The sequence below is a fragment of the Callorhinus ursinus genome, unplaced genomic scaffold (genome assembly GCF_003265705.2).
Source record: "Callorhinus ursinus isolate GAN/ISIS: 27379988/994484 unplaced genomic scaffold, GSC_fseal_2.0 scaffold102, whole genome shotgun sequence".
In the NCBI taxonomy this organism is placed as follows: Eukaryota; Metazoa; Chordata; class Mammalia; order Carnivora; family Otariidae; genus Callorhinus; species Callorhinus ursinus.
Window position 1 is genome coordinate 581,538 of NW_027397164.1, and position 17,097 is coordinate 598,634.

The 17,097-nt window shown below is 51.5% G+C and overlaps 1 protein-coding gene and 1 long non-coding RNA gene across 5 annotated transcripts; one reads left to right on the forward strand and one right to left on the reverse strand.

Moving 5' to 3' along the window:
* Positions 1-7: 7 nt before the first annotated feature.
* On the reverse strand, positions 8-8,820 carry LOC141371807 (uncharacterized). The gene is made up of 3 exons (XR_012377043.1): positions 8,707-8,820; positions 3,935-4,010; positions 8-204 (listed from the first exon to the last, which is right to left on the reverse strand). It is a non-coding gene; the product is annotated as an uncharacterized lncRNA (long non-coding RNA).
* On the forward strand, positions 2,514-12,475 carry ASB16 (ankyrin repeat and SOCS box containing 16). Of its 4 annotated transcripts, none has more exons than XM_073889148.1 (8): positions 2,514-2,588; positions 2,730-2,849; positions 3,193-4,086; positions 6,163-6,430; positions 9,027-9,519; positions 9,912-10,025; positions 11,065-11,190; positions 11,340-12,475. In XM_073889148.1, exons 3-7 carry the CDS (start codon positions 3,786-3,788, stop codon positions 11,176-11,178), a joined length of 1,290 nt encoding a protein of 429 aa, XP_073745249.1. In that variant the 5' UTR covers positions 2,514-2,588; positions 2,730-2,849; positions 3,193-3,785; the 3' UTR covers positions 11,179-11,190; positions 11,340-12,475. The 4 variants fall into 4 exon arrangements, with proteins under 4 accessions (XP_073745249.1, XP_073745250.1, XP_073745247.1 ...); XM_073889149.1 differs by having other exon boundaries at positions 3,193-3,468; positions 4,002-4,086; positions 10,491-12,475; XM_073889146.1 differs by having other exon boundaries at positions 10,491-12,475.
* The last annotated feature ends 4,622 nt before the right edge of the window (positions 12,476-17,097 follow it).

Consider the following 17,097-nt stretch of genomic DNA (forward strand, 5'->3'; position numbering starts at 1 on the left):
CTTCATGCTTTATTCAGATGTATACAGTTTCCCTGTCGTCCTTTTTCTGTTCCAGGACCCCACATTCTATTTAGTTGCCCTGCCTTCTTAGGCTCCTCTTGGCTCTGGCATTTCCTCAGGCTTTCCTCGTTTTTCACGACTCTGATAGCTGCAAAGAGTACGGGTCAGGCATGTTCCAGAATGCCCTCTATTGGAATCTGTCTCCTTAAAGAAAGATGAGACCGGGGTTATGTGTTTTGCCGAGGAAGGCCACCAAGGAAGGTATATTCTCGTCACACACCAAGGGTTGATGTTGACCTTGATGACCTAGGCTGAAGTAGCATCTGTCAGGTTTCTCCACGGTAAATGTGCTTTTTCTCCCTCTTCATGCTGTCCTCTTTGGAAGGAAGTCACTAGGTGCAGCCCACACTTAACAAACAAGGAGTTATGTTCCACCCTCTCTAAGGACAGAATATCTGTATAGAGTATTTGGAATTCTTCCTCATTTTTTAGTCCTACATTTATATCCGTCCAGACTCATGGGTACTGTCCTATGCGTTGGGTGGTAACCCAGTGCCACTTTGCCGTGTGGCCAAGCAGCTGCTCGTCAGTGTAGCTTTGCTGTGCCACCTTTCAGACCAGAGTTGGACAAGGGGCATGTGCGGGGTGTAAAAGGCGTAATTATACCGAGTCGCCAACCCTGTTTTCCTTTCTGGGATGAAAGGAGGAAAGGAATTATCCCCCAACTCGTGGTTGAGGGGGTGTGGGTTAAAGACCCTAGTTTGACCAGCAGCCTCCCTTGCCTCAGCCCCAGCCTTCCCTAAGGGGCTGTGAGTCCGAGGCCTCCAATGGGCTTGGGTACTGCTCTGGGGAAGGATGCTCATCTCTTTCTTCCCAAAGAAAGCCTGACGCCCTGGATCACCGTCTCAAAGCTGAAGTGAGTGAGTGCTGGAAGAATTCCATGTTCAGCAGGCTATTCGTTAGTGGGGCCCTGTTTGAGAAGGCTTTTGTGTTCCAAACCCAGGAGCAAGAAGGGGCTAATTCACTAGCAACCCTCTTACCTGAACAGATAGAGCACTTCTATCTCTTCTACCCACTGCTAGTTCCCCAGCTCTGCCGATGCAGCTCAGATCTGGGCCACAGCCCATCTACACCGTACGGTCTTCCTGCCCCTAAACCACCCCATGCCCCTGGCCCGCACTACCACTCCCCACTCAACGCCCTTGAGCCCTGATCTCTGCTTCTCACAGTCCTGACCAGGGTCCTGGCGTCTTGTGTGCTTCATCACCCTACAGGCTCAGCTCCCAGAAGGCAGGGTGGGGAATCCAATCACCTAGCATTGTTCTATCACTAGACCTGGGTTCCCTGTGGGTTCGTGTGTGGGTTGGAGTAAAAGCCTCCTTTTTCTGCCCTCAGGAAGCTAAGGAGAGGAGACAGAACACAGGCTATCTCTGGGGACTGGGTTGTAGTCAGGGTACCTTCAGGCGCATATGACAGACAAGAAGGCTGCAGAGAGGCTGGGGAGGTCAACACAGCCGTGCACCCCACACGTCATGGCTGCTGTGTGCCTTGGAAGGGGACGCCCACCCCACCTTGGCCCCTCTTTGCCCCACCCAGCCTTGTCAGCTCCCAACCCTGGGAACTCAGCTGTGGGTGCTCAGTCAGGCCGTTGGCGGGGCAATTAAAACACCAAATGGGTTCCAACAGGGTTAATCACAGCTGCATTTATAGAGGCGCCTTTCTCTGAGGATCTCGAAGACCTTGCTGTGCATGACCTCATCCCTCCCTCTGGGATCCCCCACCCTGGAATACCACCAAGAAGCTGGGGCCAGAGTGGGTGAACAGCAGGGTAGGGGCAGTGCCGGAAGCAGCCCAGGCTGCTGCCACCCACTTGGGCAGGCAGATGAGTGTTTGCTCTGGCAGAGAACAAGGGCCCTCACTCAATGCCCTACACACAAGGGGCCCGCCTGCGACGAGCCAAGCGCTCCTAAACACCACATCAAGACCTACAGTGTGCCAGGCCCTGCTGGGTTGCAGAGACCCAGCTGACTAAATTCAGGTCCTGCTCTGGAGCCCACATCCAGCAGGGCGGACTTCTGTCCACAGCACATTGGGATAGGCCCTTCACAAAGTACATGTGCAGTCCTCCTGGAGCACCTATCGGGCATGGCTGGGAAGGCTGAGGAGCCGCCAGGAGAATGCCACGTGACATGAGGCCCTGAGCTCAGGCATCGGGCTTACCCGGAGAGGGGTGATGTTGGAAGTCAGCAGAAGTTTTCAAGCTAGGAAATGAACCGTGTTAGACAGATCCTTCCACCTGGGTGGCAGAGCCGAGAGGCTGTGGCCAGAGAAAGGAACAGCAGGAGGCTGGGCTGGTCCCAGTGAGGGGCACTGAGAGGGTGACTGATAATGTGACAATGGGAGCTGGAGCTTGTTTGCGTGAGGGGACCAGGGAGAGGAAGAAGTCCGAGGTCACTGCGCAGGGGTGGCTGCAGAGCCAGGGAGGGGAGGAAGTGGGGCGGGCAGAGGGGCCGGGAGAGCCCGCCGCGCTGGTGGACACAGACCAGGCCGACCCTGAGGGGATGAGGGGCTGCCCGCCCGCACACTGGGTGAGGTGGGGGGGGTAGGAGAGCTTCCGAGGCCCCCGGGGGCTAGCATCCCCCCTCCGCCCACCCCTTCCCTTCCCTTCCCTTCCCGGGCTCCGCAGAGCATCAGCCAGGGCTATTTCATGGCCTCATTCCTCCCCCTAGAGGCTCCTGGAAGCAGAGCTGCTTTCTCCTGAGCCTGAATGGGTTTGTGGCTTGAAGGTTTCTTCGGTCAGAGTCCCCAGAGTTGCCAGGTCAACCCCTCGGCCTTCCTAAGTTAGGCAGGTGAGCCGTTTTAGGAGCTCGGGGGGTGGAGGGACACGAGAGACATGAGATTCGTGGCAGGCAGTTTCTAGAGGCCGCGCTGTCCTGCTAGGAGGGCGCGGAGAGGCTCTCACCACTGGCCACCCTCAGGTGGCCACAGCAGCATGAGCCAAAGTGCCCCATCTATGCCGTCTGGCCAGCTGGGGTACTAGTCCTGGCTCCGCCGCTCACAAGCTGTGACCTTGTTAAGCCTAAGTTCCTCATGCTTAAGACGGACACAAAAGCACCCATTTCAGAGGTGCTCCACTGTGATCATTAGCCTGATTGTGTGCTTTATGGTCAAAACCAAGCTTTCTACCCTCAGGGAGCCAGGAAGTATGGCTCTTGGAGTGAGGACGGATATGAAGGTGATGTCCTTGGCGTAAAGCCCCGTGCACACATGCGCAGTTACCCGGACTACTGCAGACACCGGAAGAGCTGTTTGGACCCGTCTCTGCCTGCCCTTATTTCCTGGGCTGGGGTCCGCCTTCCAGCCAACAGCTGAGAGGCTGGGGGACTCTGGCTCTTCCTGCCCTGCCCATCTCCCAGATCGACTGTTTCACTCCCCTTGGACCTTGCCAACCCAAGATGCTCCCTCCAGGCAAGTGGGAGGATGCCGACCCTGGGGTTCCTGCTGCTGCCCCCTTGGGAGGGCATCAGCAGGGGCAGGGGTTGGCCTTGGCCCTGGGCTGGGGGGGGGGGCGGGGGTTGGCCCAATACCTTCTCTGCACCAGGATCATGACTCTGGGCAAACGGCGTTTACCAGGCCGGCCAAGGACCTATTTATAGCCTCAGCTGCTCCTCTGGCCGGGTTACGAGGGAGGGGCAGGACGGCTGCTCAGAACACGGGGGGTAGTCGGGCTGGGGGAACCCGGCTCTGCCCAGCTGCCGCCGCCCAGCCCCCCGGCGCCCCTCCCCATGGCAGAGGAGACCTTCCCGTTCACCTCCTCCACGCGGCGGGCTCTCCGGCTCCAGCGGGAGTGGCTGGAGTGGGAGGACCGGCGGCGGGCCGCGGCCCAGCAGTGCCGCAGCCAAAGGTGCCCCCCCAGTGCCCGGGCCCGCCTCACCAGGCCGCGCCGCTGCTGCCGAGACCCAGCCGTGCACAACGCTCTGTTCTCCGGTGACCTGCGCCAGGTCCAAGCCCTGTTCCAAGAGGAAGACGCTGCCAACATGATTGTGGAGACTGTGAGCAACCAGCTGGCCTGGTCAGCTGAACAGGGTAGGGAGCACCCGGGGGGGGGCGGGGGGGCAGAAGGGGGCGGAGGGAGGAGAGGGTGGGGATGGGGGAGAGACTTGGCCCCATCCCCTCCCTCGAGAACCCAGACTAGACCACTGCTTTCCACACCCATTCTAGTTCCCTCCTCCGCAGAGAGGAGGCGTAGTGGTTTGTATGTCTTTTCAGAATTAAAATTATATTAACATATCAATTACACAGCAATACAGTTATATTCTAATGCAATATTCTCTCTGAATACATCTATGTAAATAAATATATATACATATATATATATATATATTTTTTTTTTTTTTTTTAAGGGGCACCTGGCTGGCTCACTCGGTAGAGCATGTGATTCTTCATCTCAGGGTCGTGAGTTCAAGCCCCACACTGGGTGTGGAGCCTACTTGAAATAAAATAAATTAAAAATTAAAAATAAGTAAGATTTTATTTTCAGGTAATCTCTACACCCAACGTGGGACTTGAACTCACAAACCTGAGATCAAGGGTCGCGTGCTCCACCAATGGAGCCAGCCAGGCATCCCCACATAATAAATATTTTTTTAATTTGAGAGAGAGAGAGTGTGTGTGTGCAGTGGGGAGGGGCAGAGGGGGAAGGAGAGAGAGAATCTCTAGAAGACTCCCCACTGAGCATGGAGTCCAATGTGGGACTCAGGACCCCAAGATCATGACCTGAGCCAAAATCAAGAGTGGGACACCTAACCGACTGAGCCACCCAGGCACCCTGTCCCCACAGTGCATAAATTATATGGTATGTGGGTGCCATGATTTATATAACTAGGCCCCAAATAGACTGGGTAGATTGGGTTCCTTTTTTGTAAAATTAGTTGTAATAGCATTATGATGAACATCTTTGTGTACTTAGCAGATAATTTCCTTAGGCTCTATTCTGACCAGTAGGTTTGTCCACGTAAACCAAATACCTCAACTGAGATCACCCTGCTCTTAAGACTGGCAGAGATTGCCCCAAGCCCCACTCATGGATCTGGGGGCTCCAAATCCTTGGAGAGTTACGTTCTCACAGTCACTGCAAGGTCCAGATTCCTGCTGGGCTTTAACTGTTAGACATGTAACCCTACCCAAGGTATTTTGGTCTTGTCCTGCAGCATGTCTGTCATCCCCCAAATGGAACTTGGCCTTAATTTCAATCCTAATACAAAACAAAACATGCTTTACCCGAAATTTGACAAACCCAGGAATTTACTTCACCATAATGCAAACAACTTAAACAGTTGGATATTAGGCATCTATATTCTTTAAACAAGTCCTTGGCCACTTCTACAATTTAGATCCAACACTAGTCCCAAGATCAGCCGCTCACCCAACTCTTCCTTTCCCCACCCCCACCTCTTATTCTCCCTTCCACCTTTCCCCCACTTCCACCCTCCTCTCCGCCATCTGCCCCAGGAATATCCTAGAACTCCAAACTAGGCTACTTGGTCATTCCCAAGCTCAGCCCCAGGCCCTCCTATGCATAACTCAAACCCACCCCCAACGCCAGAACACCCTAGTGAACAAGAACCAAGGAATCCATCAGGAGCTCAAAGACCCAGAGGTTTCCTTAACAGGATTAACTCTCTTCAATTGCCCCTGTGATTTGAAAGAGCAATTACCTTTTTTTTTTCTTCTATGACACACATACTGTTTTGTTACAGATTGACAAACCGTTCTAAAAGGCTATTCCAGGGACGCCTGGATGGCTCAGTCAGTTAAGCGTCTGCCTTTGGCTCAGGTCATGATCCCAGGGTCCTGGGATTGAGCGCCGCATTGGGCTCCTTGCTCAGCAGGGAGCCTGTTTCTCCCTCTCCGTCTGCCTGCTGCTCACCCTGCTTGTGCTCTCTCTCAAATAAATAAAATCTTTAAATAAATAAATAAATAAATAAATAAAAGGCTGTTCCAATATACACTCCAAGTTCAGGGCTTGATTGCTTAGCTCCTCCCCATAGCTACAGCCTGGCACGATTCGTGCTCAGGCCAAGGGTGCAAAGGGACGGCCACGGTCAGGGCCTGCCCTGGGAGTCTCACACACCATTCCCCGACCCTACCTGCTCTTCCCAGGGTTCTGGGTGCTGACCCCCAAGACGAAGCAAACGGCGCCCCTCACCATCGCTGCTGCCCGAGGCTACATTGACTGTGCCCGCCACCTGATCCGGCAGGGAGCTGAGCTGGATGCCCGGGTTGGGGGCCGGGCAGCCTTGCATGAGGCCTGTGCCCGGGCCCAGTCTGACTGTGTGCAGCTGCTGCTGACCTTCGGTGCCAAGGCCAACGTGTTGTCCGAGGAGGGTACAACCCCCTTGCACCTCTGCACAGCCCCCGAGTCCTTGCAGTAGGTACCCAGGGGAGGGGTGTGTGTGTGTGTGTGTGTGTGTGTGTGTGTGTGTGTGTGTGTGTGTCTCTCTCCAGCTGACACAGCCAGGAGAAGGGGAGAAGCACCTCACATACACACATCCTCATGACAATCTAGGAGACAGGTCTCATTCCACTGGTGAGAAAACTGAAGCTCAGAAAGGTTTTAGGGACTTGTCCAAGGTCACATAAGCTAAGCCCAGGAGGCAGAAGCCCTGTTGCCTTTTTGGAAAACCCTGTTCCAACTGCAGTCCCCTAGCCCCTGTGAATCCTCTGTAGCCAAATTCCTACCTGTTTCAAGGTGGGCATCAAGAAAGATGTAGCCGAGTGTTTCCCAGCTTTAGTACAAGGTCTCCTCCCACATTTTTAAGATCAACAGGTTCTTTTTGGGGGGGGGGGGTGGAAGGTTGGGCAAAATGGGTGAAGGGAAGTGGGAGATACAGGTTTCCAATCATGGAATGGGTAAGGCTCAGGAATAAAAGGCTCAGCATAAGGAATAGACTTAGTCAATGATCTTGTGATAGTGATGTAACAGGACAGATGGTAGTTACACTTGCGAACATAGCATAATGTATAAACTTGTCAAGTCACTAGGTCGTGCACTTGATACTAATGTAACATTGTGTGTCAACTATACTTAAAAAAACAACAACAACAACAGGTTTCTGGCGGTGAGGACACTCCACAGCCCACATGCTGGGGACTTCTCCCTAGCCGGATCTAGAGCAGTGATGGACCCAGAAGTGATTTTGATTTTCCAGCCCTTTCTTGAATTCTTACGAGCACACAGTGTGCTTTCCAAGAGACTATCCTTTTAAGTGAAACTTACTGAAACCCTACTGAATGAGCTTTTCAGGGTTATTTAAATGTAGTATTTAGAAAAAAAACTTAGGGGCACCTGGGTGGCTCAGTCATTGAGCGTCTACTTTCGGCTCAGGTCATGATCCCAGGGTCCTGGGATCGAGCCCCACATCGGGCTCCCTGCTCAGCGGGAAGCCTGCTTCTCCCTCTCCCACTCCCCCTGCTTGTGTTCCCTCTCTCACTGTGTCTCTGTCAAATAAATATAATATTAAAAAAAAGAAAGAAAAAGAAACAAAACTTAGCCCATGATTAGAATTGGCTGAGGAAAGGGCGCCTGCCTGGCTCAGTCGTTGAGCCTCTGCCTTCGGCTCGGGTTGTGATCCCGGGGTCCTGGAATCGAGTCCCGCATCGGGCTCCTTGCTCGGTGGGGAGTCTGCTTCTTCCTCTCCCTCTGCCTCTCCCCCTGCTTGCTCTCTCTCTGTCTCTCTCGCAAATGAATAAATAAAAAAATCTCTAACATGCTTTAAGAAAAAAAAAAGGAATTGGCTGAGGAAATAAATTCAGCCGTTTATAGATGGCTGGCTGTTACTGCATTTTTGGCCACTGAGCCAAGCACCTACTGGACCTATACACTGAAAGGAACAGGAATTCTGGCCATTTTTGGGGAGAGACACTGGGTCATCAGGGTTTCGTGAGGGTTGCTGCATCTACTCCCGAGCTTCCAGTGGCTACCGTTCTGGCTTTTTAATTATAAATTACTGTTAGTTTAATTACATCATTAATTGAGTTTGTTTCGTATTTGGTTTACCCCCTGGTGGTTAATGATGCATATTTGCCTCAACAGTGTTCTGGCCTATAGTTTTTTGTTTGTTTGTTTTTTAGAGAGAGAGCATGCATGCCCGTGAGATTGGGTGGGGGGAGGACGGGGAGGGGGAGAGGGGCAGGGGGAGAGAGAGAATCTTAAGCAGGCTCCACACCCAGCACGGAGCCCCAAGTGGGGCTCAGTTAAGCCAGACGCTTAACCCACTGAGCCACCCAGGTGCCCCATGCTCTGGCCTATAGGTTTTCCAGGAACTGGGAGACCATGAAACAGGTGCTCCCTAAAATCTAGTTTTTGTTGTTTGGTTCCATTTGTTTTCTCTAGGGGAAACGAGCAGGCTGATTCCCAAATGCCTTCCTTTGTTTGAATGGGTATCACTGGTCTGGAAGAGTGGTCTTCAAGTTTGGCAGCATGAAGAAAATATTAGGACTTCTATGACTTTTTCTTTCCAGCTCATATTCTAATTTTCTATGTGTAATGTTCATAGTGGACACAGTAGTGGATTTTCAAATTTTTTGCATTATCAAAATGTTAAGAGACCACTGGCAAGTGATTCAGAACTAGGCCTTGGAGTCCCAATCCACTCTGGGAGTCAGGTTTTGGAAACAAAAAATTAGCCCATGACTGGAACTTACCGAGGAAATAAACAGATTCTGGGAGGGACCGTCTGAGGCAGTGAGTACTCATTCTGACGCAGCCTCTAACTTGCTGTGTGTCCTTGGCTGTATGGCGGCCCTCCTCGGCCGAGTTTTCCATCTGAAGACTGAAGATGCTCCTGGGGACATCATGGGCCTCGCAACTCTGCTGTCGGTCATGGGGCTTCTGTGAGTCTGATGGTGGACACCAGGCTCGCCTCGATGGCATGCAGGGTGGGAAGAAACGGGGAAGGGGATGACAGCAGGCCAGGCCGTGGTCCCTTAGGATCTGTCTCTGGGCCATGCGCCTTGCCCTCCAGGTGCGCCAAGCTGCTGCTGGAGTCGGGAGCGACCGTGAACGTGGCGGCGCAGGATAGCGAGGTGACACCCCTGCATGTGGCGGCGGCTCGCGGCCTGGAGGAGCACGTGGCTCTCTACCTGGAGCACGGCGCCAACGTGCACCTGCGCACCAGCCAGGGCGAGACGGCCCTGAACGCGGCGTGCGCGGGGGCCGAGGGCCCGGGCAGTGGCCGGCGGCACCAGGAGGCAGCGCGCCGGCTCCTAGCGGCCGGGGCTGATGCCCGCGCTGCCGGCCGCAAGCGCCACACGCCGCTGCACAACGCCTGTGCCAACGGCTGCGGGGCCCTGGCCGAGCTGCTGCTGCGCCACGGCGCCTGCGCTGGAGTGCCCAACGCGGCGGGCCACACCCCCATGGACTGCGCGCTGCAGGCGGTCCAGGACGCCCCCAGCGGGGAGCCCGAGGGCCTCTTGGCAGCGCTGCTGGACTACGGGGCCCAGCCTGTGCGCCCTGAGGTGCGCGGGGAGGGCCTGCGAAAGGAGGCCCCAGTTGAGCGGGGGAGCCTGAGGCTGGAATTGCCCTGCCGCCGGGGAAGGTGGGGGTAGGGGGTGGGGGGCAAGAGACTAAAAGCCCGGTCCTGTAGCCAAAGGTCTGTCCTCACCTTGGGAAGGACCACTGAAGGCTATAGGGAAGCGTGTGGAAGGACAAAAGAGCTCCCAAGGAAATTGGCCAGGGCCAAGAGGTTGCAGCCCACAGAAGTTGGGGTAAACTGAGGCATAGGAAAGAGGAGACTCAGACCTTAGCCTCCCAACTTTGGGTGTGAGTGGGGCTTTGGCTTAGGCTGGACTTGGTTCTGCCCTTGGTTGGGAGAGCCGTGGTGACCCTAACACCCTCTTTTGATTCCTAGATGCTGAAACACTGTGCCAATTTCCCTCGGGCCCTGGAAGTCCTGCTTAATGCCTACCCTTGTGTCCCCTTGTGTGATACCTGGGTGGAGGCAGTACTCCCAGAGCTGTGGCAGGTATGTCCACCACAGGGGCACAGCTCCTTCCTGGGCTCTGGGGGACATGGAGAGAAAGGATGAGCCCCAGGCCTTATCCCTCCAGGATGGGCTCCCCTCCCTCCCCTGGGGTCTCCTGCCGCCTAGCAGCTCAGAACACCCTCTAATCCCACACACCCCTCCAGCCTCTCTCACTGGTACCAGCGTGGACGTTAAACAGGTATCTCGGACTCAGCGGGCACTGTGCCAGCATCTTTAGAGTGGTGGGTGCAGACATGGCCGAGACCCTGCCCTACACTGTGGTCCCATCTCCCATGACCCCTGCAGGGCCTCTGGGTTCTGAATCGGAGTCTTTCAAGCTGCACCAGACACCCCGGTGGGTGCATATTGCAAATTCCCTGGGGCCCCCAGTGCTAGGTCATCGCCAGATGGAAGGGCAGGATCAAGGGTGCTGGGCCATCTGATCCTGTTCCACTCCTGGCTTAGGAGCACGAAGCCTTCTACATCTCGGCCCTGAGCATGGTGAACCAGCCGAGGCGGCTGCAGCACCTGGCTCGGCTGGCTGTGCGTGATCAGCTGGGTAGCCGCTGCCGACAGGCCGCCGCTCACCTCCCGCTGCCCCCGGTCCTCAGGGACTACCTACTGCTGCGTGTGGAGGGGCGGATCCAGTGAGCCCCATGCCAGGGTGCTCCCAGCGCTGTTTCTGTCCCCTCCATCAGTCGTCTCCCTACAACCCTGGAGGACCAATCCCTGGCTCTCTTGTCCACACTCCGCGTGCCCTCCCCAGCCTGCTCCCCTCTTCACTGGCTTCTTGAGCTACTCGCTGACCTCCTGCCCAACCCAAGCTTCAGCTTCCAATGGGAAGGTCTGCAGACTCAGCCTTCACCCACCTCCGTCTCCTTTGCTTAAGTGGATGGCCCCTCCAGCCCAAGCCACGTGGGGGTGATCCTTGTTGCTCCTCCGTCCCCTGCCACCTATGTACCTGTTTGGCCTCCTAAAGAGTGACCGACTCCGTCTATACCTGCACTGCCTCTGCCCAAACTGCCTTTGTTGCTTGAAGGGAGGACTTCCCTGCTTGGTCTTGAAACACACGCCCCACAAGGATGCCAGAGCCCCTTCGAGAATCACAACTCTGATCATGCCCTTCGGGGGCTCCTTACCACCTTCAGGCTAAAATCTGAATTCAGTAAGTAGACAGATCTTCTACCCCTGCCTCCGCCAAGCTCTCTGGTCTTCTGATTCCCCCTTCCCCCTCTGAGGTTCTTGTAATCCAGCCTCATCAAACTGGGCAGACTTGCGGCTTGCTGGATATGACCTGCTCCACTTTGCTTCTAGGTGTTCTGCATGTGCTGTTCCCTCTGCCTGGTCCACCCACCAGTGATGCATGATGTCTTAAACAATGGGTCACTACACTTGTGGTCTCTAAGGGTCTGTGACAGGAGGACAAGCCACTAGCTGTCCCCCTTCTCTCTCACTTCCTCCTCTGGTCCCAGAGTCAAACGTACCATCCTTCATCTTTAAGAACCTTTTACGCCAAGCCAGTTTTTGTGAATGCAAATAAATGATGTGTGCCCAGAACCCAAGCGTGTATGTGTCAGGTTGGCATGTGGCTGAGATACCCCTCACTCCATGTTTATCGCCCCTCCACAGAGCAACTGTTAACTCTTGTGATAGGAAAAAGGGTATAAGAACAACAGAAGGCCCTTGCCAGGCCCCAAGCTTGTAGTACCCACTGCAGGAGGGTCCTTTTGCTGAGGGACCCTGGGCTGTCGACTGCCATTACCATTTGGAGTCACACAGTAGTGACGGGTCAGAAGTCCCGGGGTCGGCCTCCTGCAGCTGTTGCCAGCCTCCTCGCCGCTGTGGAGAGTTGTATCTGCGGAGATTCCCTTTCACCAACACGAAGACAATTTTGTACCTTGTTATGCAGAGCAGCAACCTCTCCTTTCTGGAAGACATGTTGGCTTTCATTTCATAAAGCCAAAAGGCGGGAGGGAAGAGAAGGAGATCCTCTGTACTCCTGGGCCCAAGCTGAGAGCCTCACTCTCAGGGGAGGATGCTGAGCTGTCCACCCCCTTACAGGAGGCAAACCCCAGCGAGCTCAGCTTTTTCTGTTGCATTTACACCTATGACAAAAAAACCCACTTAGGAAAAAAAACCCCAAAGATACATGAGATTATGTGTATTATTTTGGGGTAGGAGATTTTCCAGGGTGAAAGCATAAAAGAAAAAATGAATAGATCTGGATACAGAAACAATTTAAATTTGGTTATAAAAGCACCAAATCATAAACACAAGTGACAGACAAAGTATTGGGGAATTTCATTTCCGGACACCTGGGTGGCTCATTGGTTAAGCGACTGCCTTCGGCTCGGGTTGTGATCCAGGAGTCCCGGGATCAAGCCCTGCATCGGGCTCCCTGTGCTCAGCGGGGAGTCTGATTCTCCCTCTGACCCTCTCCCCTCTCATGCTTTCTCTCTCACTCTCTCAAATAAAGAAATAAAATCTTTTAAAAAAATAAAATTTCATTTCCTTCATCTGTTTTATTCGCCACTGGTGACTTGGTGCTTTGCAGAGAGTGGACACTCAAATATCTGCGGAATCAACGAATCAACCTCACCAGCCATCAGGGAAATGCAAATCAAAGCAATCATCAGGTACTGTTCCCCCACCAGATACAGGGAAATTGTAAAGATCAATAATAGGCATTACCCATGAAGATCTGAAGATGTAAATAAATTCTTGCTCATCCTATTGATGGGAAAGGAAATTGCTTTTTTGGTAGGCAATTTGGCAGCACCCTTAAACACTGCTCCCCCGTTACATAAAATGCTGGTACACATGGAACATTCACCCCAGCACTGCGTGCAACGATGCAACATGTGGGAGGTGGTGGACAAATCCTTACTCTGGAATACAATGCAGCCCTTACAAAGGGTAGTCCCTGCAACGGGAAGGAACTGGGGAGGCATGCCAAGTGACCGTTGTAGGCATGGCCTTGGAAAGATTGCCAAGACTGTTGTTGAAGAGAAGAAACAGGTTGGAATACAGTATGTACAGCCAATAAGGCCAAATCCGATGATTGTAGATGAAGAGAAAAAGGCCCAGAGGCAGGTGCCCAAGAATTGTCCTCCGGGGAGGGGAGAACGACTGTGTCAGGGGGGCGTTTTGTGGTCTGTATTTGAAATTTTAAAAAAATTTCAACCCTGGGCGCCTGGGTGGCTCAGTTGGTTGAGCGACTGCCTTCGGCTCAGGTCATGATCCTGGAGTCCCGGGATCGAGTCCCGCATCGGGCTCCCTGCTCAGCGGGGAGTCTGCTTCTCCCTCTGATCCTCCCCCCTCTCATGTGCTCTCTCTATCTCATTCTCCCTCTCTCAAATAAATAAATAAATAAAATATTTAAAAAAAAAATTTCAACCCTACTGTGTTGGGTTGTTTTAAGTTTTTATTTCTCCATATTTAAATTTTTTTACAAAGAGATACCCATGGATTCTTGTGAAATTATTTTTTTTTTTTGAAGATGTGAAGTAAATTTAATCACCACCCTCAGACAGCAGGAGTTTCTAGGTGGCGGCCCTCCCCCGCCCTGGGAGTGGACGGGGTAAGCATTTTTCTTTTAAAGATTTTATTTATTTATTCATGAGAGAGAGGGAGAAGCAGGCTCCCAAGGAGCAGGGAGCTCAATGTGGGACTCGATCCCAGGACCCCGGGATCATGACCTGAGCCGAAGGCAGACGCTCAACCATCTGAGCCACCCAGGTGCCCTGGGTAAGCATTTTTTTAAGGGAAGAAAACACAAAAGGCCCAACAATTTAATTTACAAAGTGGTGGATGAAACAAGAAAAACTGAAAACCTCACTAGTGATCCAGTGAATGAAATCAAAGGAACTGACACGCTTTTGTCTATTAGATTGGCAAACATGGCATGAATGACAGAGAGTGGTTAGGGAAGGAGCAGTTTTAGTACAACAGATTTACTATACACACATTGGGTTAAGACAGCATTCCAGGATTCACAAATACATTCACCATTCGAGAGGCATCTTAATTGCACATAAAAGTATAAAAACATCGAAGTTCCATAGCGTAAGAAAAGCAAACATCTGAAGAACTCTATCATGAAAAATGCCCAAGGAGTTCAGATCCATTCAAATACACTGTTATGGGGCACCTGGGTGGCTCAGTCGGTCAAGGGTCTGGTTAGGCTTTGGCTCAGGTCGTGATCTTCCATCGTGAGATCGAGCTCCACGCTGGGCTCCGCACTCAGCGGGGAGTCTGCTTGGGATTCTCTCTCTCCCTCTTCCTCTGCCCCTCCCCACCCCCCTTAAATAAATAAATAAATCTTTAAAAACAAAGCAAAACAAACACCACAATGCAGTTTGCTAAGTGTTCTAGCAGAAGTCAGTCCATGCAGCTTGGGAAACACAAGACTGTAGGTACCGAACCCCAGACAGATGGATTAGGTACCCGGAGCAGTGAAAAAGCCAGATTTGCCGGCTCCTGGGCAGGGCAGGCCTGGCCAGGGGCTCCACGTCCTGCGCTTCAGAGGTCACTGCTCAGTCATTTATTCCCTTCTCAGATTTCACTTCCCCCCTTTTCCTCTGCTCTTTTCTCCTTATAACATCTTATGAACATCTTTTTTTTTAAAGATTTATTTATTTATTTGAGAGAGGGAGAATGAGAGAGGAAGAGAGTACATGAGAGGGGGGAGGATTAGAGGGAGAAGCAGGCTCCCCGCTGAGCAGGGAGCCCGATGCGGGACTCGATCCCGGGACTCCATCCCGGGACTCCAGGATCATGACCTGAGCCGAAGGCAGTCGCCCGACCGACTGAGCCACCCAGGCGCCCCTACATCTTATGAACATCTTTAGGACCTCCCTCCATTTATTCCCTGTTCTCTCTCGCCTCCAGCCTGTTTTTTGGAAGAGAAACAGTAGTAGGTCCCAACTCATGCTGCCGTGGGAATAGGAATAGGCACACCCTTCTGGAGGATGGTGTGTCAAAACCTGAACAATGTGAACACCCTTGGATCCAGCAATCCCATTTTCAGGAATTTATCCTAGGGAAAACATCATGGAGGTGTACAAAAATCTGTCATCAGAGATGCACAAAGATGTTTATGCAAACACTATTTAAAAAGAAAGTACTGAAAAAAAAAATAAAATAAAAAAAAAATAAAAAGAAAGTACTGAAAACAATCTCAATGTCCATCCAAATGAGATAATTAGCTGAAAAATTATGGTGCACCACCGAAGATGATACTGTTCAGCAGCTATTTAAAGCTATGCTATGATGTTATAAAAATATTCAGTGACACAGGAAAAGCTTCATGGTATATAGTTGAGTGAAGAAAGGAGGGGGCCAAATATTGACAATAAGATCATATATAAACAGAGAGAGGGAATGAGAGAGCGAACTCAAGCGCAAGCACTAGATGACTTTAGCTACAGCACTAACGGCATAATTTGGACAATTATTTATCCTCTGTGAGCTTCAGTTTCCAAACCTATAAAATGGGTATTTTAAGAGCTACTTGACAGGGCTCCATAAGATAATGTATATGAGGCACTTAGCACAGTACCTGGCACATAATAAACTTTCAAAAGCTTTAACAGTGGTTTAGCTCATTGGTTTATTCATTCCCTCAAGTATTTATTGAGAGCCCTTGAACTTGCTACTCTCTCTGGAACTTTGCTTGGTAAACCTCTATTCATTCTTCAGAATTCTGTTTAACTGTACTGTGATGCCCTACCCCTCCTGCATTTTTCAAAATAAAAACACTAAATTTTAGACCCCCAAAATACACGTATGCAGAAATTAAAACAATACCTTTCATTTCACAAATATACAGTTGATCAAAAGAAGCCAGACAAAAGAATTGGAAGCAGGGACTCAGATACTCGCACATCAATGTTCATAGCAGTACTATTCAGAATAGCCACGAGATGGAAACAACACAAATGTCCATTAATAGATGAGTGGATGAAGAAAATGTGCTATAAACATACAATGGAATATTATTCAGCCTAAAAAAAGGAATAAAATTTTGATAGGGTCAACAACATGGATGATCCTTGAAAACATCATTAAGTGGGGCGCCTGGGTGGCTCAGTCATTAAACGTCTGCCTTCGGCTCAGGTCATGATCCCGGGGTCCTGGATCGAGCCCCGCATCGGGCTCCCTCCTCGGGGGGGAAGCCTGCTTCTCCCTCTCCCACTCCCCCTGCTTGTGTTCCTGCTCTCGCTGTGTCTCTCTCTGTCAAATAAATAAATAAAATCTTAAAAAAAAAAAGAAAACATCATTAAGTGAAATAAGCCAGATACAAAGAAGGCAATTATTGTATGATTCCACTTATATGAGATACCTGGAATAGGAAAATTCATAGAAAGTAGAATGGAGGTGGGAACAAGGCATGGGTATAGGAAATGGATAGCCGTGATGGGTGCACAAAATTACTAATGTATTTTTTTAAAAAATATTTATTTGAGAGAGAGAAAGAGAGCACACGAGCAGAGGGGAGGGGCAGAAGCAGAGGGAGAAGGAGAAGCAGACTCCCCGCTGAGCAGGGAGCCCAATGTGAGGCTTGATCCCAGGACCTTGAGATCATGATCCGAGTTGAAGGCAGATGCCACTGAGCCACTCAGGTGCCCATGAATGTACTTAATGCCACTGAATTAGCCACTTAAAATGGTTAAAACAGTAAATTTATGTGTATTTCACAATAAGACTTGGAAAAAAGAAGAAGAAGCCAGACGGCTTGATTCCGTTTATACAAAGTACAAAAACAGAGAAAACTGGGCGCCTGGGTGGCTCGGTCGTTGGGCGTCTGCCTTCGGCTCGGGTCGTGGTCCCAGGGTCCTGGGATCGAGCCTCGCATCGGGCTCCCTGCTCCTTGGGAAGCCTGCTTCTCCCTCTCCCACAACCCCTGCTTGTGTTCCCTCTCTCACTGTGTCTCTCTCTGTCAAATAAATAAATAAAATCTTTAAAAACAAACAAACAAACAAAAACAGAAAACTAATCTATGGTAACAGAAGTCATAATAGCGTCTACTCTTTGTAAGTTAGTGGCTGGAAGAGAACATGAAGGGGGACTT